Source organism: Oncorhynchus gorbuscha, linkage group LG15 (assembly GCF_021184085.1).
Source record: "Oncorhynchus gorbuscha isolate QuinsamMale2020 ecotype Even-year linkage group LG15, OgorEven_v1.0, whole genome shotgun sequence".
Lineage (NCBI taxonomy): Eukaryota > Metazoa > Chordata > Actinopteri > Salmoniformes > Salmonidae > Oncorhynchus > Oncorhynchus gorbuscha.
The window spans coordinates 32,485,056-32,510,250 of NC_060187.1; the positions used below are offsets into that span (position 1 = coordinate 32,485,056).

Sequence of the window (25,195 nt, forward strand, 5' to 3'; positions counted from 1 at the left end):
AAGGACAACAAAGTCGAGGTATCAGAGTGGCCCTCACAAAGCCCTGACCTCAATCCTTTACAACATTTGTGTGGCAGAGCTGAAAAAGTGTGTGCGATCAAGGAGGCCTACAAACCTGACTCCGTTACACCAGCTCTGTCAGAAGGAATGGGCCAAAATTCACCCAACTTATTGTGGGAAGCTTGTGGAAGGCTACCTGAAACGTTTGATCCAAGTTAAACCATTTAAAAGCAATGCTACCAAATAGTAATTGAGTGCATGTAAACTTCTGACCCACTGGGAATGCTGAAAGAAATAAAAGCTGAAATCAGTATCTTTACTATTATTCTGACATTTCCCATTCTTATAATAAAGTGGTGATCCTAACTGACCTATGACAGGGAGTCTTTACTAGGATTAAATGACAGGAATTGTGAAAAACTGAGTTTAAATGTATTTGGCTAAGGGGTATGTAAACTTCCGACTTCAACTGTACATGAGCTATTTGGTGTAGATTTAGCGTAAAAGTTTATTTAAGCATCAGCTGTCAGAGCAGCTTACCGATCACTGTACCTATACACAGCCGATCTGTAAATAGCACACCCAACTACCTCATCCCCATATTATTATATATTTGTATTCTCTTTTGCACCCCTGTATCTACTTGCACATCATCTGTACATCTATCACTCTTTGTTAATGCTAAATTGTAATTATTTATTGCCTTACCTCCCTAATCTTACTACATTTGCAAACACTGTACATAGACTTTTTCCATTGCGTTATTGACTGTACGTTTGTTTAGCCCATTTTTGTTGCACTGCTTTGGTTTATTGTGGCCAGGTCGTAGTTCTAAATGAGTACCGTAATTGCTGGACTATTAAGCGCACCTGAATATAAACAGCACCCACTTAATTATTAAAAAATATGTATTTTGTACATAAATAAGCCGCACATGTTTATAAGCCGCAGGTGCCTACCGGTACATTGAAACAGATGAACTTTACACAGCCTTTAAACGAAACACGGCTTGTAACAAAAATTAAACCGTAGCCTACCAAGAAAGTCATTGGTCACCATCTTCCTCCTCCTGTGCACTGAAACCACTGAAGTCATCTCCTTCGGTGTCGGAGTTGAATAGCCTCAGAATTGCTTCATCCGATGTTGGATCGCTGCCCTCTTCAACACGCAGCAGTCCAGCCTTTAGAAACCCGTTGATGATGGTGGATTTTTTGACAATGCTCCACGCTGTCAGCAGCTCTATTTCCTTTTCCAACAGCCAGATCGATCGCCTTCAACTTGAAAGCTGCATCATATGCATTTCTCCGTGTCTTTGCCATGAGGGTGACAAAATTACTACCGTAATCAGAATGATGGGAAGTTTGAGCGTGCTCGATTTACGTCACATTATGTGACGGTGCTCAGTTTTTTGGCGGCATGAATCTTGTGAAAGCGGGAAAAATCCATAAATTAGCCGCGTCATTGTATAAACCTCGAGGTTCAACGCGTGGGAAAAAAGTAGCGGCTTATAGTCCGGAAATTACGGTACTTGTTCTCAACTGGCCTACCTGGTGAAATAAAAGAGTAAAGTTGTGGTTGAAATGACCTTGTTTCTCCTGGAATGCTGATTGAAGAATGGTGCTAATGCTTCCCATGGTTAAGTGTTGAGTCGATGCTGTTCCATCTCAAAGTTTGAAAAGTAATGCAACCTACACTCTCAACTTTGAATTCATGATTAATGAGTAGCACCCCCGACCAGACCAATCACTCCATCCCTCTGACCTCATTCTCCACCCATTTTATTACTCCTGTATTTTACTAGCCAGTTATTAAAGTGGATCTTATTAAAAGGCAGGCAAAAAAATATAATCTGTATTTGCATTCACTCTATAGCAATTAATTAATATTATGACATTTACAGTGAGCGCCAAGGGCCTGCCTGCTACCCTTTTCCTTCTAGTGAAATGTTCATTTAAAGTTCTGTCTTTGTAATGGAATAAGAAATCCGCTCTGCCCTATCAGTTCATCACCACTGGTGGGGAATACTAATTTGTCTACTAGGCCTATTTAGACAGGGACGTCTCCTGGTTTTAAAGTCCTGAATGGTATGAGCCGTGTACCTCTCATGTGAATGTGAAAAATGTCCGTCCTGTCTTTTCCTTTCCTAGACTACTCACCATTTGCACGAGGCATTTTGGCAGTGTGGTGGCACAGACTATTCGGACATACAAGACCGATCAGTTCCCCCTGCTCCTTATTGTCATGGGAAAGAGGACATCAAATGAAGTTTTAAATGTTATTCAAGGTAATGAATGTCAACAATATTTATGTTCTGGATAAAAGGAGGGGTTTATGAAGCTATACTTAACTATAGCTACAATTTAGCAATTTACTCTATGACCCTTCTGTAATGATAAAATAGTAAGTATTTAGGCGAATGAGGAAAAAAATGTTGTTGTTTTTTTAATGCCTTGTTTTTTATTATTCTTTTGAAGGCAATACAACAGTGGATGAGTTGATGATGAGGCTAATGGGTGCAATGGAAATCTTCTCAGCTCAGCAGCAAGAGGACATCAAGGATGAGGTACAGATGAGAGGAACTCTGAAAGCACATAGAAGAACAGAGTCTTTAAGGGGGAGTAGATGTTTGAAATGTAAGCCATGATTAGGCCATGGCCACTGAAATATACCATGATTTGTTTAATCAAAGGAGGCCAAGAGGGAGACAATTATTGTGCCATTTGAGCTGTTCTCATAGAATTATGCCATAGTTTGTCTCGGAGCTAAATGGGGACATGCGGAGACTAATCGGAATGCATTGTGACTGCCACCAGCTCCACTTAGGGCCAAGGCTAGGAACACACATCTGAGAGGCCCTTTGTCTGGGGCAGGGGGGCGAAGCACAATTAATTTCCCTCCCATTTGGTTTTAGTTAACTGTGCCTAAGGTCTTCACAATGGGAGCAGGATACAAACTGTTCTCTTTTTCACCATTCTCTGTCCATTGCTATTTTATAGAAACTCGACAAACAAATTCCAAGCTCCACTCTGAGAAGAAAGCAGCGAAACAGAAGCGGTATTCTTTCATGTGAGGACAGGAATCTTGGGACAGTGTGGCTGGAGTCCCTCTGTGGGGTCCCTCTGTCAGACATTTACCTGACCTCATGAATGCTGTCTTTTATGTGTTGAAATGGATGGATTTAATCGTTCTCCCGCTCTAGCAGATATTTACTCAACATCAAATAAACAAAGAACGGCATTCTAGTTTTGTCTGACCCTTTAAACAGGTAGTTCCCCTCAGCTGACTACACCAGACCCATGTTGTCTTTGGCATACAGTTCTTGTTGTTAGTGAATACAGAAGACTCAATGCCCTGTTTCTTTGTACTGTTTAAACCTCTCATTAATCAGCAGTCTGGAAGAGATGAAGTGGGAAGACGTGCCATCAGGCTCAGACCAATGTGCTCAATACTTAGCGTCAACTTGTCAGTGGGAGATTATTGACTACCAGTACACATTCTCTCTCACCGACATATCTTTAGACCTTTCACTCTTGTTGATGGGATAGAGGTTTAAAGAAAGAAATGGTCACAAAGTGGTTACTGTCTCTGAGATGAAAGGCATCTGCAGCAGCGTGTTGTAGTAGATGAAAACCTGAGATTGTCTCATGTTCCCCAGCACTAGGCCTGGCTGGTTGCCTGTCTGTCTTAGTCACATCATATGAGGAATGTGTTCGACTCCCACTGTGTTTACTTAACAATACTAGTTTAGTGACCTTTCAGTGTTTGATTAGTTTAGTTACAGCATATCATCATGGGAATTGTGAGACAGTTGTTTTGCGCACAGCCGGAGGGGTAACTGTAGGTGAGCCAATGAGTGTCTGCAACTGGGGTTCCCATTAGGTTCTTATTGGATGCCTACCCTTTCAGAAAAAATCATTAAGACCAATAAGCAACAAGAAGTGTGTGCACATGTCACTAAGCTGTATGTCGTGTGTGTGTGACCAGGCTTGGATGACACAGCACCAAGCTGTATGACGTGTGTGACCAGGCTGGATGATGGCACCAAGCTGTATGATGTGTGTGTGACCAGGCTGGATGATACAGCACCAAGCTGTGACCAGGCTGGATGATACAGCACCAAGCTGTATGTTGTGTGTGTGTGACTAGGCTGGATGATACAGCACCAAGATGTATGTCGTGTGTGTGAGACCAGGCTTGGATCATACAGCACCAAGCTGTATGTCGTGTGTGTGAGACCAGGCTTGGATCATACAGCACCAAGCTGTATGTCGTGTGTGTGACCAGGCTGGATGATACAGCACCAAGCTGTATGTCGTGTGTGTGACCAGGCTGGATGATACAGCACCAAGCTGTATGACGTGTGTGTGTGTGACCAGGCTGGATGATACAGCACCAAGCTGTATGTCGTGTGTGTGACCAGGCTGGATGATATAGCACCAAGCTGTGTGACCAGGCTGGATGATACAGCACCAAGCTGTGTGACCAGGCTGGATGATACAGCACCAAGCTGTGTGACCAGGCTGGATGATACAGCACCAAGCTGTGTGACCAGGCTGGATGATACAGCACCAAGCTGTGTGACCAGGCTGGATGATACAGCACCAAGCTGTGTGACCAGGCTGGATGATACAGCACCAAGCTGTGTGACCAGGCTGGATGATACAGCACCGTTTAGAAAAGTTGAGGGACAGGTTTTCATGGGTAGAAGCTTTGGTGGTTGCATTGCTGTTGTCTTCATAGATGCAAAGCGAATGACAGCTTTTGATGTCAACAGAAATACTGTTATTCACTTAACATATCATGCAATTTGGTTCTTAATGACTTTTCAATTTGATATATTTAGAATGTTTATAGTAGTATATTATTTTCTGGCACATTGACAAGCGATCTGGCTCCATAAAGGTCAATGGTTGTGTTAATTACACAGGCATGCCGGGATTGATGGAAATGTGAAGTGATAATGTCACAAATCAGGAGAACAAATGATCCTGAGTGGGTAATGTACCAGAGTGATTAATAACCGCAGGAATCTGGAACCACATCCTGTAAATGCCAGACCATATACATCTTCGCTGTGAAGTGAACTTGTCACTCCTTGAACTCGCCTACCGCCTTTCAATCATTGGAAAGAGTTATCATATTAGCTAAATCTCCTCATTACGTTTACAGTCATAGATATTTAAATACAATTGTTTGGCCCCTTGGCCCCCTTATCAGTTGAATGCCGTGGGTTAGATTTATGTACAGCATGTCAGTAATCAGTCATCATTTGGACTTGAGAGTTCAAGCAGAGGACTCCTAAGGCTAGGGGTGTTGGTGTACTTTGAGTCACCCTTCAGTACAGGTCACTCAGAAGAATTCAGGTTCACCCCAGGAAGACTAGCTGTCGCCATTGGCGTCGGCTAATGAGGATCCCCCAAAAAATCTAAACCTCAGTCCCTATATTTCGACCTGATGTTCTCCCATTGCCACAACCCCCGCTATCCCAGACTGCTCTGAGCTCACACCTACTCACTGTCTGAGGCTGTCCTGCTCTGCTGGCCCATTCCTCTGAGGACAGACTCAGACATCTGCCAACATCACACTCGCATTCCTCACTCACTGACTGACATGCCTGGGAGGTGGACAGACTGCAGCAGAGCCAAAAAGTTACTTTCACATAGATTTGAACGAACTTGACTTCACCAAACACACCTGGATTGTCTGTTTAGTTAGTTATGGACTGTGCGTCAACAGCAGGAAATACCTGGCTGTTAGAATCTGTTCCATACTTTTTTGTTTATTCCTTTAATATTTTTTAATACCAGATTAAGGCTACATAAGTAGTTGGAAATTGTATTGTGTAGTATCACTTCAATACCCAGTAAATGAAGAAAGGTACCTGTCCATAATGTGTGTTATGGGTAGTAAAGGCAACGTTTGTTTGTTTGTTTGTTTCATGATATTTTATTAAAGGGAATGAACACAATACGGAACATTATACTTTACAGTAACTGTTATTGCGTGACTGCTGGACAAATGCACTTTCGATAAGTGACCCTTTATTCTTTTGTCCTCAACCATGCTATTAAATGTCTATTCAGCGACCAATATCATTTAGGACAACAGAAAAATGTATCCTTTTCATTCTCAGGCTTGCAAGAATTGACCACTCCCCCTGCCATGTGCACAAACCCCACAAATCACAATGGCTTAACTTTTTCACGTCATTGGCACAAAGTCCAGGGTTCAGAAAAGAAAAGGTAGTCTCCCAGGCTCCAAAACAAATGCCATTGCTGACACAATGGAAACAGTTCTTTCTCCCTGCTTTAGAAAGCCTCTTACACACAGCCTGTAGAAAGGCAGTCGTCTGCCTCTGTACAAACAGGAACTCTGAGGGAAAAGAAAAGAGCCCTCAGGTCTGTTAAGGAAGTCGAGGCCCGGATGGATTCCCTTCTCCCACATGATACTCTTTCAAGCCTTGTCTGGCTAAACCACACAAAGCATTCAGTTCTCTCATTCTACTTCCTGCTGCTCAGCTGCCAGGTATCACAGCTATTCAACACAGGACAATATAACATGTGGCAGAGGAAGAAAGCTACTTTGTTTTTACTTTAACTACTTCTGTTATTGGTTACCTCATAACTTGAGGGTATTTGACTTCTCTTCTAACGTGGTCTCTTTCTCTATCCAGGATGAACGTGAAGCCAGGGAAATGGTGAAGAGGGAGCAGGATGAGGCCTACCAACTGTCATTAGAGGCTGACCGTAAAAAGGTTGGGCATCAACTACAACACAATGGCATGGATCCATTCTCATCAGATTAATGTTAGAGGGTTTTTAGCATGCATTTTAGCATTAAACTCAAGTGAAACATTATACAGAGCACAACTTTAAAGTGGATACCCTTCTATAATCATGTTATGATTGTGGCCATTACTATGTGTCGTTAATGGTTATTGTGAAACCACCCAGTAAACCTGTTAACAGTCGCATGGTTGATTGTTTGATCACTATTTGTAATGGTTTGATGTCGGATGAATTAATAAAAATATATTTCTGTTTCAGAGAGAAGCACAGGAGAAAGAGCAGGCAGAACAGCTTCGCCTGCAACAGATCCAGAAAGAAGCAGATGATGAGAAAGAGGTGAGAACATTAACCATAATGTTTAGAGTTAAACAATCATTTCCTACTTTGATAACTGAAAACACATGGTCACTTTGTTAGATAAAAAAAATATACATGATTTATACAGTACATGACCAAAAGTATGTGGACAGATACTCGTCAAACATCTCATTCCAAAATCATGAGCATTAATATGGAGTTGGTTCCATCTTTGTTGCTATAACAGCCTTCATATGACTGGGAAGGCTTTCCATGAGTTGTTGGAACATTGCTGCGGGTACTTGCTTCCATTCAGCAACGAGCATTAGGGAGGTGTGGCGCTGATGTTGGGTGAATAGGCCTGGCTCACAGTTGGTGTTCCAATTCATCCCAAAGGTGTTGAATGGGGTTGAGGTCAGGGCTCTGAGCTGGCCAGTCAAGTTCGTCCACACCGATCTCAGCAAACCATTTCTGTATGGACATTTCTTTGTGTACGGGGCATTGTCATGCTGAAACAGGAAAGGGCCTTCCCCAAACTGTTGCCACGAAGTTGGAAGCACAGAATCTTCTTGAATGTCATTGTAGGCTGTAGCATTAAGATTTCCCTTCACTGGAACTAAGGGGCCTAGCCGGAACCATGAAAAACAGCCCCAGACCATTATTCCTCCACCAAACTTTACTGTTGGCTATATGCATTGGGGCAGGTAGCGTTTCCTGGCATCTGCCAAACCCAGATTAATCCGTCAGACTACCAGATGGTGAAGCGTGATTCATCACTCCAGAGAACACGTTTCTACTGCTCCAGAGTCCAATGGCGGCGAGCTTTACACCACTCCAGCCGACACCTGGCATTGCGCATGGTGATCTTAGGCTCGGCCATGGAAACCTATTTCATGAAGCTCCCAACGAACAGTTCTTGTGCTGACGTTGCTTCCAGAGGCAGTTGGTAGTGATTGTTGACAGGGTTGTTTTACACGCTAAAGCACTTGGCGGTCCCGTTCTGTGAGTTTGTGTGGCTACCACTTCGCAGTTGAGAAGTTGTTGCTCCTTGGCGTTTCCACCTCACAATAACAGCACTTACAATGGACCAGGGCAGCTCTAGCAGGGCAGAAGTTTGACAAACCAACCTATGGCGGTGCCAGGTTGAAAGTCACGAAGCTCAGTAAGGCCATTCTACTGCCAATGTTTGTCTATGGAGATTGCAAGGCTGTGTGCTCAATTTTATACACCTGTCAGCAATGGGTGTGGCTGAAATAGCCGAATCCACTCATTTGAAGGGGTATCCACATACTTTTGTATAATATTTGAGTCTGTTTCGTGCTGCATGTCCATATATGTTGTTTGTGGAGTGTATGCTAACATATGATCCCCATGGTGGAGGCAGAGCGAGGGACATGTACTAATCTCTTGTGTGTACAGTAAGCCCTATCCCTGTTAAGCTTGTCATACAGAGATGTTATTGTCTTGTTTGAATTCCCTACAACACACAAGCTCATATTGAAACCAAGTGAACAAAAGGTGCAGCACAAAGCACGGTGGGACAAAGAAAAACAATTATGGCAGTGGGAACGCAGTGGTGGATGCTGTAGATATAGCTCCTTTTAGCCAGCTGATTGGCTATTTACTCAGCAGCAAACTCCACAGACAGCAGGGATCAGGTGAACCAGCTAGCTGAGATAATTTGTCACATTAGTTAAACAGCCCTGAACAAAAGCCCTTTCTGTCCAGTCTTAATTATATCACTGTAGTCCTCTAGCCCGTTGCCATGGTTTCCTCTCCACCAACCGACCCTGCTTGTATGCAACAGTGTAGATATTCAGAAACATGATACCCAACAATGGCCCCTCTGTTGTTTACATGCAGTCTATACCACATCCTTTACCTCAGACAGGCTTACCTTATTGTGGCCCTAAAGTCTAAAGCAGGGGAAAACACAATCTAGTCATTGACCTGACCTGTGTGTGACTGTATCAGGTGTATTTTCACCTGTCTGGTTGTGTGTCTGCCTGGTCAAGTGTGAGGCAGGCAGGAGGGCATGTGGTGTGTTTTTAGTAGGGTTTCACATTTTGGGGAATATTCAGAGGTGAACACTCCTCAGTTCGCAGCCTTATCCTCTTGGTGTTAGGGGGCAGTATTTTCATTTTTGGGAAAAAACCATTCCCGGTTTAAAATTGATATTTTTTCAGGAAATGATGCTAGAATATGCATATAATTGACAGATTTGGATAGAAAACACTAACATTTCCAAAACTGTAAAGATATTGTCTGTGAGTATAACAGAACTGATGTTGCAGGCGAAAGCCTGTGAAAAATCCAATCCGGAAGTGCCCCAGGTTTTGAAAGCGCTGCGTTCCAATGACTCCCTATATGGATGTGAATGTACAATCAATGAGCTTACGCTTTCTACGTATTCCCCATGGTGTCTAGAGCATTGTGACTTAGTTTTACACATTTCTGTTGAAGAATAGCCGTATGGGGGCACATTGCGTAAGTGGTCACATGGTGGCTCCGAGAGAGATTCTCGCGTAAAGTGCAGAGGTAGCCATTATTCCAATCGGTCCTAGAGAAAAAGGAATTGTCCCGACGATATATTATCAAATAGATATTAGAAAAACACCTTGAGGATGGATTCTAAACAACGTTTGCCAAGTTTCTGTCGATATTATGGAGCTAATATGGAATATTTTTCGGTGTTGTGGTGACCGCAATTTCCGGGCGATTTTTCAGCCAAACGTGAAGAACAAACAGAGCTATTTCGCCTACAAAAATAATCTTTTGGGAAAAAATTAACTTTGGCTGTCTACCTGGGAGTCTCGTGAGTGAAAACATCCGAAGTTCATTAAAGGTAAACGATTTAATTTGATTGCTTTTCTGATTTCCATGACAAGTTTGCCTGCTGCTAGCAAGGCATAATGCTATGATAAACTTACACAAATGCTTGTCTAGCGTTGGCTGTAAAGCATATTTTGAAAATCTGAGATGAAAGGGTGATTAACAAAAGGCTAAGCTGTGTTCCAATGTATTTCACTTGTGATTTTCATGAATAGGAAGATTTTCTAGGAAGATTTATGTCAGTTGCGTTATGCTAATTAGTGTCAGATGATTATAACGGTCCCGTTCACAGGCTGGGCGTCACTACAGGTTAAGCAAGCTAAACCCCAAATGGTAGCAGAAACTGTTAACAAGTTAGAAATGATTTAAACACACTTTGCTGTAGGCTACTATTTACTAGTTAACAATAAATAATTTGTCATATAAAATATATTCACCCCACCCAGTATTGTAATCAAAACTTACCAGAAGCTACTCATTAGTGTGCAAGATCTTGAATTAGCTGTACATGTGATGGAAGGATGCACTGCATGCGGAGGGTTGCAATTCCATTGAATTGGGGACATTTTAACAAAAATATTCCACAAGACCTAGAATTGCCTTGTGTGTATCCCACAAAAAAAGGTTCACTGTTATAAGCTTACTTTTTTGATGAATTGAAGCAAAATTCCTGGGCTTAACTTCCCATGGAAAATATTCAAGAAAATGTTTACTGGAAATTTACTGGAAAGTTTCCAACCCTAGTATTTAATGATGAGAGTGGAGACTGAGACACACTGTTGGATTCAGTAATGAAGCCTAAAGGACACTCCCCACAACAGGAGAGTGACACAAACAACCTGGAGGAAGACCAGGTTCATTCCACAACCATAATCATGTGTAGGGATGAGGTAAAGGGAGTTCTTTGTGTGTATGCCATTATTGTGTATGACAGGCTTTCACAGGTGGTACATCTTCATAGATTACTTCTAGATATACATCAAGTATTTGACATTCATTTTGTACCTATATCTGAACTTAATGACTCATCACACAACCGTAACTGGCACTGGAACCTCAGATGTACAATTGAAGTCTGGAGGACTCCTTAGGTTGGAGTTTTTCAACCACTCCACACATTTCTTGATAACAAACTATAGTTTTGGCAAGTCGGTTAGGACATCTACTTTGTATGACACAAGTCATTTTTCCAACAATTGTTTACAGACAGATTATTTCAAGTATACTTCACTGTATCACAATTCCCGTGGGTCAGAAGTTTACATATACACTAAGTTGACTGTGCCTTGAAACAGCTTGGAAAATTCCAGAAAATTATGTCATGGCTTTAGAAGCTTCTGATAGGCTAATTGACATAATTTGAGTCAATTGGAGGTGTATCTGTGGATGTATTTCAAGGCCTACCTTCACACTCAGTGCCTCTTTGCTTGACATCATGGGAAAATCGCAAGAAATCCTCAGACAATTGAAAAACAATTGTACACTTCCACAAGTCTGGTTCATCCTTGGGAGCCATTTCCAAATGCCTGAAGGTACCATGTTCATCTGTACAAACAATAGTACGCAAGTATAAACACCATGGGACCACGCAGCTGTCATACCGCTCAGGAATGAGACGCGTTCTGTCTCCTAGAGATGAACGTTCTTTGGTGCAAAAAGTGCAAATCAATCCCAGAACAACAGCAAATGACCTTGTTAAGATGCTGGAGGAAACGGGTACAAAAGTATCTATATCCACAGTAAAATGAGTCCTATATCGACATAACCTGAAAGGCCGCTCGTCAAGGAGAAGCCACTGCTCCAAATCTGCCATTAAAAAAGCCAGACTACGGTTTGTACTTTTTGGAAAAATTTCCTCTGGACTGATGAAACAAAAATATAACTGTTTGGCCATAATGGCCATTGTTATGTTTGGAGGAAAAAGGGGGATGCTTGCAAGCTAAAGAACCCCATCTCAACCGTGAAGCACGGGGGTTGCTGCATCATGTTGTGGGGGTACTTTGCTGCAAGAGGGACTGGTGCGCTTCACAAAATAGATGGCATCATGAGGTAGGAAAGTTATATGGATATATTGAAGCAACATCTCAAGACATCAGTCAGGAAGTCGAAGCTTGGTCGCAAATGGGTCTTCCACATGGACATAGGCTATAAGCATACTTCCAAAGTTGTGGCAAAATGGCTTAAGGACAACAAAGTCAAGGTATTGGAGTGGCCATCACAAAGCCCTGACCTCAATCCTATAGAAAATGTGTGGGCAGAACTGAAAAAGTGTGTGCGAGCAAGGAGGCCTACAAACCTCAGTTACACCAGCTCTGTCAGTAGGATTGGGCCAAAATTCACCAAACTTATTGTGGGAAGCTTGTGGAAGGCTACCCAAAATGTTTGACCCAAATTAAACAATTTAAAGGAAATGCTACCAAATACTAATTGAGTGTATGTAAACTTCTGACCCACTGGAAATGTGATGAAAGAAATAAAAGCTGAAATAAATAATTCTCTCTACTATTATTCTGACAATTTACATTCTTAAAATGAAGTGGTGATCCTAACTGACCTAAGACTGAATTTGTACTAGGATTAAATGTCAGGAATTGTGAAAAACAGTGTTTAAATGTATTTGGCCAAGGTGTATGCAAACTTCTGACTTCAACTGTATTTAAACAAGGCTCGAGTTCTAACCACAGACCTAGTTCCAGATTGTTTCGCTCGATCACCCACTACTACTGTTGTCGGTCATCAGGTAGAAGGTTGGGAGATAATAAGCGGAGCCAGTGTGTCTGTATAGTGTGTGGAGGAAGGACAACAGCTGTCCCAACCATTCAGAGTTGTGCTGCTTATCCCTGGCTGCTCCAATGCCTAATTTCTCTGACATTGTGTGTGAGTAAACAAGGCAGCATGGTGTCCCACACCTGGAGCCCAGCCAAACACCCACCCACTCAGCCGCCCGGGACTACACACTGTCTGTACCCACAGACCAGACCTCAAGTCTGCCTCACGTCTCCGGCTGTCTGCCCTGCACCACCCGTCACAATGCCCCGTCAGGGTAACAAACCGCTCAGTAGACCCATGAGTACAAGGGGAAATGCTTTCTGTGATTTTGTCTTTGTGTGGAGAGGGAGATGAAAGGATGAGAGGCAGGGGGGGAGTGGTGATGTCATTATTTACTGGTACCAGTGGCCTCATGGTGCTCCTGTCAGGTGCGCACACTTCCCCCTCCCACCCCTCCTGTGGTGGTGGTTGTTTTTTGCGTTGAGTGGTTATGCTCCTGTGTGTTCTTTGTGAGATGCAGGCCTTAAGTGAGGCGTGTGCTCTGTGGCTTTACAGACGCCACAGTTCAGTGTGCTGCTGGGGGGCCCTTTACCAGGCATGTACCTGGGGAGTGCCTCTGGCACGCTCCCACTCGAAGCCTGGAGCTGCTAATGAGCTACTGTTGTACACTTTTATGAAATATAATTGCATTATGGTTGGTAAATAAAGCTGCTGTGTGTTGTCACAGCATATGCTACCCTCTGTCAAAACAGGAACAACAAGCTGGAGGGAAAGAGCCCCGTGGGAGCAGCAGGTCCTGCTCTGTGACACTGGAGACCTGATTAATTTCCCTGCTGTTGATGAGGCGATCCTATTTGTTCTGGGCAGTTATCTAATCTACCCCGGCACGAGTTAGCGTTGTTCTGCATGTCTTTATTAATGAGACGCACCGACTAGCCTACACGTTTTGGAAGAAGAGGCCAGAGGATTTGATGCCTTGTGGATTCAGTGTAATTTATATGTTACCTCATAAATAGTCGTTTTAAAGTTTCCCTTTCTACCACAGTTTGTTCCATGAAACAAAGTGAATCTATGTCATTGTAAGCAAATTAATCACACTTAAGTCATTGTCCAACTGTGAATAATCACCCCCTTCCCTACCTAACTTTATGATCGATTTGTCCCTCCCCTTTGTTCAGGCCATCCGTCTCTCATTGGAACATGCCCTGCCGCCAGAGCCGGCGGAGGAGGGAGGAGAGCCAATTAGCAAGCTGCGTATACGAACTCCCAGTGGTGAGTTTCTGGTGCGGCGCTTCCTGGGCAGCACCAAGTTGCAGGTCCTCTTTGACTTTGTGGCCTCCAAGGGCTACCCCTGGGATGACTTCAAACTGCTCACCACCTTCCCCCGCAGAAACGTGAGTATTTACATTTTTAGTCTTATCCAAAGCGACTTATAGTAGTGGAATGCATACATTTTCATACATTTTCCGTACTGGTCTCCCGGTGGGAATCTTTCCCATAACCCTGGCATTGTAAGCGCCATGCTCTACAAACTGAGCCACACGGCACCACAGTGTGTTCATATTAGGAATGTAGCGATTCACCAATACGTATCGGTCCCCAATACAAATATTTAAGATACAAGTGCATCGAGCCACAAACCGATTGAAATGTAGCATGCGGCGATCAGAAAATATTTTATTTTATGTTCTTTCTAACTTCCAAAAAAATAACTCCTATTGTGACAACTGATGCATCCTCTCGTTTAGTGTGGAACTACATGTAGGCTTAACTGTGTTGAGTCATTGATCTACAAGTCATTTTGCATACAGAACAACTCCAGGCAATGTCAGTAGCCTAGTCAAACTGAGCTCTGTGCCCAGCTTCGCGCACTGACCAACGCGAGGTATGCGGTCTGTTCCTGATCTTGCTCATCTGCGCAGCACCTTCAGCATTCACATGCTTAAATGGCTTGCGTGATATTAGGCTTTTTTAGTTGAGTAACAACCGAGTAAATTACATAGGTTATCTATGTGCTGTTGAAAAAAGTGTTTTACGGGAATAAAAGTAAGATACTGGAGACAAAAAACAGGCTCCATTAAACACCCCTAATCTGATAGTGGTAGTGGGGTGGTAGAAGCCTGGTCTCCCTAGGAATTGTTATTATTAGGTGAGTGCTTACATTTGTCCTATTTCACACATTAGTGTATTATACAAGTGTGAATTAGTCATGTTATTTTTTTTTGCATATCCCACTCTCCCTGAGACACCCTCGGAGAGTGGGGCCAGGGATCAGCCATTGACTGCGACCCTGGAGGCTCTTTTTTTTCACCTAGTCGGCTCGGGGATTCAAACCAGCGACCTATTGGTTACTGGCCCAACGCTATTATGGCTTAACTCGGGTGCCTACATAGTCCATATGCCATAGACCTACACGGATTATACAAAACATTAACACCTGTTCTGTCCATGACTTAGACTGACAAGGTGAATCCAGATGAAAGCTATGATCTCTTATAGATGTCACCTGTTAAATCCACTTCTATCAGTGTAGATGAAGGGGGAAGACATTTTTTAGGCTTTGAGACATGGATTGTGTACATGTGCCATTGAGAGGGTCAATGGGCAAAACAAAAGATTGAAGTGCTTTTGGACGGGTATGGTAGTAGGTGCCAGGCTCACCGGTTTGTGTCAAGAACTGCAGCGCTGCTGGGTTTTTCAAGCTCTGTTTCCCATATGTATCAAGAATATACCACTCAAAGGACATCAACCAACATGACACAACTGTGGGAGGCATTGGAGTTGACATGTGGAAATGTTTTGACACCTTCTAGAGTCATACCCCAACAAATTGAGGCTGTTATGTGAGCAAAAAGGGGTGGGGGGGGTTGTGCGCAACTCAATATTAGGAAGGTGTTCCTAATATTTGGTATACTCTGTGTACAATCATTTACACACCAAACACAGAAGTCAGCTCAGACGGATCAAGCTCAGAGGCCTAGGTCATGAGCTCGAACAGCAACAACAAATGTTAGTGCATCGGATTGCGTTGAACCGAATCGTATCGATTTGTTCTCTAATCGCACCAAATCATTTAACTAAAACGTATCGTTCTTGTATCGAATCGTCTTGAACACATCCCTACTTTTAACAAGGTGGAACCAAAGTGTAATTAATGACCATTATTTAACTCTACAGTATGTTTATCTTTATTTGCTCAGTACCTTTGGCTGGCTAACTACAGGTACTAAGCAGTGATCAACACAGCAGCCTGTAATGTAACATCTCTGCAGGAGAAGTCCACAGTCATAATTGGCTCACCCCTGCATGTGGCTCCAGTTTGTTGCTCATCTCAATCCCTAGAGTCCGGAGAGTGTGACTGTTCAGATAGTTAGAGGATTTCTGTATAATTAAAAGCCATGGTGGGCTAATGAGAAATGTGTTTTTTCGTGTGCTTGCGTGAGTGTGTGTGACTTCTATCCACAAGTGCATTTATAATGTGTTGAATATTAATTAGCCAGTACGTATACACAGAAGAGCGCTGGCTACTTAGGATACAGTCAACAGTATTCTCCTCGGTTGGTTCCTCTGCATCCACGGTGCACGGCGCCGCACCGACTGGAGTTCTCCTCCCAGTAATTAGAGCTGTTGGCCACGCTCTGCTCTGTGCTGTGGCAGGTAGCTAATGAGCACCATTTTAACTCCCTGCTTAATTGGAGTGGTGGAAACAAAATGGGATTTCCATTAATCAAGGGAAGTGTGTGTGTGTGCAGGCCTGCCCAGACAGCCTGCCATCCAGGTCTGTAGGGAACATGGGGGTACAAACACTTCACTCTAGCTAACTCACCACACGCGCACACACTTATACACATGCGCACACTAGACTCATACAGTACACAAACATTGGCGCACATACAAATGCTCACACACTCAGGTGGGCACACATGCCTTCATCTATTCAAGCATATCCATGCCTTATTCACATCTTCTTAAATACGCTTTAAAATCGATGTGTTTTAGGCCAAGATAAAAATGTCTTCATCTCCAATGAAGTTCTAGTAGAGATGTGGTGCAGAGGACAGGAGAAAGAGAGCAGAGTTTATGGGTATGTCCAAAATGGTACCCTGTTCTCTATATGGTGCACTACCCTGTGGGCCCTGGTCAAAAGTAGTGCACTACCCTGTGGGCCCTACATAGAAAACAGGGTGCCATTGTGGACATCACCAAGCAGTGTGTGCCAGAGTGTTTGTGCATCTGAACAGTGCCCAGTCCGTCTAATCCTGCAGCTCTCCTCTCTAATTAAAAGGAGCCTCAATCTCCTCCAGACGCTTCCACTGTTGCTCTGCTCGGATTAGCCGATGTACCACTATTGCATTTGTAATACACCGCAAATGTTTAAACTTCTTCTCTCCTTCCCCTGCATGACAACTCAAGATAATTGCCAGCAATAAGAAAGCAATTAAGTGGAAGATGATGAAACAGAAATAAAATCAAATGCATCGCTGACTTTATACTTTTGTTTCTTTGACTGCTTGTTAGTTATTGGAGGAAGTTTCATGTTTTGCTCTTGGCGTCAACATGTTTCTTCACACTCACCAGAACTGTACTGTGTATGTGGTCTAGTTACTTAGTAGTTCCAGTCGTCGGTTAACTTAGCTAGTCTAGGTTTTAGACCCCAAACATTCTTCACAGGATATTTTTCTTCACGTTGTGATACTGTACTTTGTGCTGAGTTTAACCTTACCCTAATTGTTGTTCCAGGTTTCTGAAAATTAAATGTTTGAACAGTACCAATGTGTAGAATGATTTAGACAAAACTCTAGATTTAGGAAAAATAAACAGTGCTATGAAATGATCCTCGTGTCCAACTGAACTAGACATCACATCTGCACAACTTGGTTCATTTCAAGGAAGAACAATTGCAGTTTGTTGATTTAGTCCCAAAATTCCTACTCCTTCCCCAAAAGTATTTCCACAATATCCTCTCCCACATGTATGACTGCATGTGGGATATAGCTCCATGTAGGTTATAGCTCTGATTCCAGTCGCTCTTATCCAGAGCGACATACAGGCGCAATTAGGGTTTAGTGCCTTGCTCAAGGACACATCAACAGATTTTTCAGCTAGTCTGCTTGGGGATTTGAACCAGCGACCTTTCGGTTGCTGAGTCAAAGCTCTTAACCGCTAGGCTACCAGCTCCCCATAGTTCTGTACATGCATACTGTACTCAGTCTCACACTTTATGCATTGTGTGTGTGTGTGGGACTGGTGTTTGTGTTGGCTCCGCTCTAGACGGCATATAAGCGGACTTCTGAGAGCAGATTGCTTCCCTGTTCCAGAGAAGTTAAAAGCTCAGGGCCTGTTCCCCTGGGGAACTGCAGCCCCCCTTTTCACCCTCCTTCTCTCCAGGCCGTGCGGCGGCCCACTTTGAAGTGTGTTGTTCACGCCCTGGCTCTACGTGTTGTCATCGTTCCTGGAAGCACATAATGATCTCCCACTGCTTTTGTAATTGGCCAAATAAACACTTGACAACACAAGTTTTTAAAACAGACAAGTTATATGGTTTGAATTAACATAGAACCTAAATGGCTTCATAAAAAAATGTTATTTCAGCTGCACGTTTGATTGTTAGAAACTGACATCTTGAGACGGGTGTTTATTTTTTCACTCGTCTCAAGTTATCAAATGTTTTATTCATACTAATGAAGTGATTTGCAATATTTATTTTTACTTCAACTTAAGTGTTAATTATGTTAAGCACGATAATCATAACACCAAAGACAATGACATGGAGTTAATCCATTATTTTGTGAGATGTGATGGCAGATCCTCAAACGGATATAAAGAAATGTTCCTACTAGTCCTTTACTAGAGATTAAAGGTAAAGACCCAACATTCTCTCAAATAAAATCTAGAAATTCTACTGAGTGGGACATCCGAGGGTAGGCATAACATTTCTTGTGCGTTATTTTCTTGATACAACCCACATTGATGTTCACACTGAAACCTCCAAAGTCCTTGGGTAACTTGCATAAGTAGTGTACGTGAATGAGCCTGTTTTAGACCAACATTTGCCATTAGTTTTAATTTGATGGAAAACTGTTTTATATGACATCTTCAGAGGAATTAGACTATTTTGGCAGTAGTAGTGGGTCTCTCAAGGAAGGTGGCATCTTGTTTTGCTCCGTTTGTTTGGCCACTGTGAGCCTGTCAGGATGAGCGTGTGATCGAGTTAGATGATTATCCACCAACATTGTCAAGCACTTGAGAAAACACCGCTGCTACGGATTAAACCGCAACCTTCAAAACACTTCAAATGGCCCTCCACAGACTGATGCTAGACTTTCATGTTGTGTGCCAGACATCTAGTTGGTTTATCTACTACACTAAAATGTAATTACAAGTCCTACAGTACAGTTTAAATGCTTGTGTATTGCCTTTATCATAGAGCTGTTCGTTGATAAGATTGCTTTGTTGGCCATATCATGAATAATGTAGGCCTGTGTATGTTTGTGTCAGGCTCTGCCCGGCTGCTGTATGTGTCAGTCAGGGGAGAAGAGAATTCATCGGATATAGGGAGAGCCAGACAGTGAAAATATAGAGGGTATCGCGACGCAGAGTGGAGAGAAAAACAACAGCTTTGTTTGTTGACAGATGCCTCAATGCTTATGGTCTCTTAATTGGATAACAATGTAAACAATCACTGATGGCGCTTGTCTCCTGTGTCAGTGTGGCATCTTGTTTCTCTACTTTTTTTTTAGTCAGATGCTCCCCCCCCCCCCTGTCAACACACACAGCCGCACCTGCTCCTCCCTAAACCCTAATTTACTCATACCTGATGCTGTGGTGTCATAACAGCCTGTCAGGTTCATTAGCATAGCTGGCATTTGTGAAATACTGAGCAAAAGGTGGGGGGAAAAGGTGTTCAGTTCACCCGTTGGGATGTAATCTTTTAGCAGCACACCATCTTGCTTTCCCCTGGCTGCGGTGCGTTGTCGAGGTTGTCGTAGGTTGATGTGACACCCCTCCCTGTGCTGCCTTATGAGCTCAGGTCATGCTGGGGAGCGAGGAGCACTAATGACAGGAGAAATGAGTATGAGAACGTGATGTCAAAGAGCCTCCATTGGTGTGACATTTCCCTTTTCCTCTGGGAATAGCTGTGTTTGCTGATGAATTCTTGCTCCTCCCGGCATCACACCGTTGAAATTATGTAGCTCTATTGAAGGTTAGGTTTTGATGACTCAATGATCATTGGAAATATGACTCATTAGGAAAGACTACTCTTTATTTATATTGAGGGAAGATTAGTTTATTACCATATGTTTGTGGTAGAACAGAGGAACATGTCATATCAGGGAGTAGGATCAGCCTGTTGGCGGCATAACAGGCACAATACATCCAAATTCAACGGTGAACCGGGCAGGACAACTGACAACTGCAGGGATTACTTCCCCAGCCAGAGCAGAGGTTGAGAGAGCGATCTGTCAGGATAGTTACAGGGCAGTCTCTGACTCCATGGTGAAAGGGGAGTTGAGGTGGGTGTTTAACTTGATTTCAGCCTCAAAGGTCTTCCAGCTTTCACATCATCCAGCAGTGTTTCTCCACCTAATGTCGTTGTGAGGATGGTCTCATCAGTGTGAGGTGAACTCGGACCTTCTTGCGCTGGTTGTCTGATGCCTGCTAGTTAATTACCACCCCAGTGATCATAACAGGAGGTCTAATCAGAGGCTGTCACCACAGGCAACAGATAAGCCCTGGCCTGGCCCCCACGTCACAGTAGACAGAGGGCCCAGGTGTGGGGAAGGGGATGACGGGGGCCTATGTAACAGGAGACTCCCGGTGATTAACCCTCATAAGCTAGCAGGCTGGGTTGTCTCATGTTAAACAGCATAGGTTACCCGTGTGTCAACATGGCTGACGAAATTGGCTGCATTATGGGTGGCAATGCATTATTACCATCTTGCTCTGCCGATGCCCTCAACCTGGATTTGAATGATGAATATTTTGACACTTATTGATACTGTATGTCTTTTTTAATATTAGCATCTACCTTACGTCTTTTTGTTTGGTCATTCATTCAGTAGGTAAATGTTACTAGTTTAAGGTCGTAACACACATCGTTCAAGGCAGGTCCTTGTAGAAACCACAGCTGTTTAGTTTGGATGGAAGCCGTAGAAAACAGAAATGATCAATCTCTCTGGGGAAACGCAATGCTGGCCACCAAGACAGAGATGATCAGATTACTGTCTCACCGTCAACGGCTTTTCCACTTGATGATGTAGCTTAGAGACATACCCCAAGCAGAGGCCAAGTTAACACCTTTTCAGTACGTCTGTTTGCATGGTGTACTTTGGTACGTTCACATTTGTGTACATGTCCCAAGGTACACAGAAAAGTGTTCAATGATAAAAAGATGAAGAATTGGACTAGTTGATAGTTTGTACTTTTTACCAGGCACATGTGGTTAAATGCCACTTCCAACTGGAGCTAGAACAAGGACGTGTGTAATGACTGTCATGTGTCCTGTATGAATGTGTCCTCTTCTCATGCTTCTCTTGTTCTCTTTCTCTGCAGATCACCCAGCTAGACCCAGCCTCGTCTTTACTGGAGGCCAAGCTTTTCCCGCAGGAGACCCTGTTCCTGGAAGCTAAAGAGTAGGACAGCCTGGCCATGTGGTGGTGGGACTGGCTGGAAGAGTAGTGAAGAGTTCTAGCATGGTTTTAGTGGGTCTACAGAGACAGACCACCCTCTCACATGGAGGTGAACTCTCAAACATACACAACATATACAGTACACTATTCACACTCACAAACCCCCCCCCCCCCCCCCCACACACACACACACACACACATGCGTAAGCATCTCTGCTCTCGGCCTGTGCATCGTACATGAATGCCTAGTGTACACGTATGCACAAAGAAGCTACTACAAGCACACAGCCAAACACTCTCGCCCCTCACTTAATTGCAGTGTCATGGTTTTCTCTGTCCACACTTACAGTATGATAAAGGATATTAATAAGAAACTTTTGAGTAGAAGAACAGCATCACGGACAAGGACTTCCCACTACAGTACGGCTGCTTTTAAGTCATGTTTTGTTTGAATAAAATAAACAAGGAGACATTTCCTGGAGAACGCTGGACTATCTAATCTCCACCTGCAGTTGGCCGTACCCCCATTGCTCCCACCTGCCCCTCCATGCACCCAACCAGGGATGGACCCCCTCCTGCCCCCTTCCCACCCGCAGCCAGAGAGGCTCAATGTTCCTGATCTGCACCCCTCCTGCTCTGCCCAATCTGGTTTTAATTTCAAAATGCTCCACAACCAACTGTTACTACTTTATTTTTCTTGATCCTTTTTAAGTTTGATGCTGTATTAGTTTTAGTTTGATATACATTATATAAAATATATATGAACATGCATCCGTCTGAGCCAGCACTCTCTTGAAACGCGCACACACACATACATGTCATATGAATTTTGTATTATTGTGGCCTTTTGTGATTATTTTTTATTCCCCCCCCTAATTTAAGTGGTATCGTTAATACAGATTTGACCGTGAGTGTTTTGAGCTGTAGTGGAGAGATGGGTAGGCTATTAATTTTGTTAATCTGACTTGGAACATTTAGTATTTTAAGTGGCTATTAGGTTTTATTTAAATTTGGTTTATTCCTTTTCACCTTCTGAGTCATTATTTCTGGGTTTCTGTCATTGAGACCTCAGCAAACTTTCTACAAAACATTAAAGCTATTATATTATTTAAACCATTTATTGTCTATTTGGCCAGCAGGCTATGGGCTGTCCTTGTATGAAGGATCTGAAAATGAGTTTTTGTGTTTGACTCTGAAGTGTGTACGTCAGCATGCTGAACTCCATTAGCTAACATGGTAAGCTTCCTGTCAAGCCAGGCATGGGGAAAATACACCACATCTGGTCAGCGATGGGCTCTCTGGAGTAGCTGTGAAGACTACATGTCGATATGCAGCCTGAGTTTGCTTTAGACATTTGAGACATTTCTAAAAGCAATACGTTTGGATGAACTTCAGTGTACTGAGTGACTGAATTCCTGATGGACAATCAGTTATATTATCTAATATAAAAAATGTAACTAGTGATGGGTATCAGTGTATGATCATGCAGCAGTATTTGCTATTCAGTAACAATATACACTATACATACAAACGTATGTGGACTTAATAGGAACAGCAGTTAAAGTTTAAGTCGAAGTTTCCATACACTTAGGTTGGAGTCATTAAAACTAGTTTTTTTAACCACTCCACACATTTCTTGTTGACAAACTAGTTTTGGCAAGTCAGTCAGGACTTCTACCGTGTTCATGACACAAGTAATTTTTCCAACAATTGTTTAGATGATTTCACTTTTATAGTACACTGTCACAGTATTAGTGGGTCAGAAGTTTACATACACTAAGTTGACTGTGCCTTTAAACAGCTTGGAAAAAACTCAGAAAATTATGTCATGGCTTTAGAAGCAACTGATAGGCTAATTGACATAATTTGAGTCAATTGGAGGTGTACCTGTAGATGTATTTCAAGGCCTACCTTCAAACTCAGTGCCTCTGCTTGACATCATGGGAAAATCGCAATAAATCAGCCAAGACCTCAGAAAGAAAATTGTGGACCTCCAAGTTTGGTTCATCCTTGGGAGCAATTTCCAAATGCCTGAAGGTACCATGTTCATCTGTACAAACAATAGTACGCATGTATAAACACCATGGGACCACGCAGCTGTCATACTGCTCAGGAAGAAGACGTGTTCAGTCTCCTAGAGATTAACGTACTTCGGTGTGAAAAGTGCAAATCAATCCCAGAACAACAGCAAAGGACCTTGTGAAGATGCTGGAGGAAATGGGTACAGAAGTATCTATATCCACAGTAAAACAAATCCTATATCGACATAACCCGAAAGGTCGCTCCGCAAGGAAGAAGCCACTGCTCCAAAACCACCATTAAAAAAGCCAGACTACGGTTTGCAACTGCACATGGGGAAAAATCTGGAAATTTTGGGAGAAATGTCTGGTCTGGTCTGATGACACAAAAATATAACTGTTTGGCCATAATGACCATCGTTATGTTTGGATCAAAAAGGGGGAGGCTTGCAAGCCGAAGAACACTATCTCAACCGTGAAGCACGGGGGTGGCAGCATCATGTTGTGGAGGTGCTTTGCTGCTGGAGGGACTGGTACACTTCACAAAATAGATGGCGTCATGAGGAAGGGAAATGATGTTGCGTCAATATATTCACATCTCAAGACATCAGTCAGGAAGTCTACATACACTATATATACAAAAGTATGTGGGTACCCCTTCAAATTAGTGGATTTGGCTATTTCAGCCACACCCGTTGCTGAGCGGTGTATAAAAGCACATAGCCATGCAATCTCCATAGACAAACATTGACAGTAGAATGTCCTTGCCCAGTGACTTTCTACTTGGCATCATCATAGGATGCCACAATTCCAACAAGTCCTTTGGTTCAATTTCTTCCCTGCTAGAGCTGTCCTGATCAACAACTGTAAGTGCTGTTATTGTGAGGTGGAAAGGTCTAGGCGCAACAATGGCTCAGCCACGAAGTGGTAGGCCACACAAGCTCAAAGAATGGGACCGCCGAGTGATGAAGCGTGTAGCAGGTAAAAATAGTCTGTCCTCAGTTGCAACAGTCACTACCAAGTTCCAAAGTGCCCCTGGAAGCAAAGTCAGCACAAGAACTGTTCGTCGGGAGCTTCATGAAATGGGTTTCCATGACCGAGCAGCCGCACACAAGCCTAAGATCACCATGCGCAATGCCAGGCGTCGGCTGGAGTGGTGTTAAGCTCACCGCAATTGGACTCTGAAGCAGTGGAAACGTGTTTTTCTGTGGCAACTAAAGTTTATTAGAGGAAGAATAATGGTCTGGGGCTGTTTTTCATGGTTCGGGCTAGGCCCCTTAGTTCCAGTGAACATTCTAGACGTTTCTGTGCTTCCAACTTTGTGGCAACAGTTTTGGAAGTCCCTTTCCTGTTTCAGCATGACAATACCACCTTGCACAAAGTGAGGTCCATACAGAAATGGTTTGTCGAGATTGATGTGGAAGGACTTCCCAGAGCCCTGACCTCCTTTGAGATGGATTGGAATGCTGACTGTGAGCCAGGCTTAATCGCCCAACATCAGTGCCTGACCTCACGAATGCTCTTGTGGCTGAATGGAACCAAGGGTCTGCAGCAATGTTCCAACATCTAGAGGAAAGAGTGGAGGCTGTTATATCAGCAAAGGGGGGACTAACTCCATATTAATGGCCATGATTTTGGAATGAGATGTTCGACAAGTAGGTGTCCATATACTTTTGGTCATGTCATGTATCATGGTAGAGACTAGCTTGCTTTTCGTTAAAAAAAGTAATTTGCATTATTTTATTGGTTTAGAGCAATATTTTCCAGACATCTCTTGGTATTATCTGCCACAAAGGCAAAAAAAAATATCACTTCCACGACAAGCTTATAAGCTTATCTCTCCATCTGAAATGGCCTTCTT

The 25,195-nt window shown here is 43.1% G+C and overlaps 1 protein-coding gene across 1 annotated transcript in view; it reads left to right on the top strand.

Moving 5' to 3' along the window:
• Positions 1-22,085, top strand: part of faf1 (Fas (TNFRSF6) associated factor 1) — an 81,851-nt gene extending 59,766 nt beyond the window's left edge. Inside the window, exons 14-19 of the mRNA XM_046300831.1 lie at positions 2,148-2,284; positions 2,475-2,563; positions 6,674-6,754; positions 7,047-7,124; positions 13,865-14,080; positions 21,240-22,085. Of these exons, the coding sequence (XP_046156787.1) occupies positions 2,148-2,284; positions 2,475-2,563; positions 6,674-6,754; positions 7,047-7,124; positions 13,865-14,080; positions 21,240-21,323 (685 nt within the window). The 3' untranslated portion in view covers positions 21,324-22,085. The remainder of the gene's footprint in view (positions 1-2,147; positions 2,285-2,474; positions 2,564-6,673; positions 6,755-7,046; positions 7,125-13,864; positions 14,081-21,239) is intronic.
• The last annotated feature ends 3,110 nt before the right edge of the window (positions 22,086-25,195 follow it).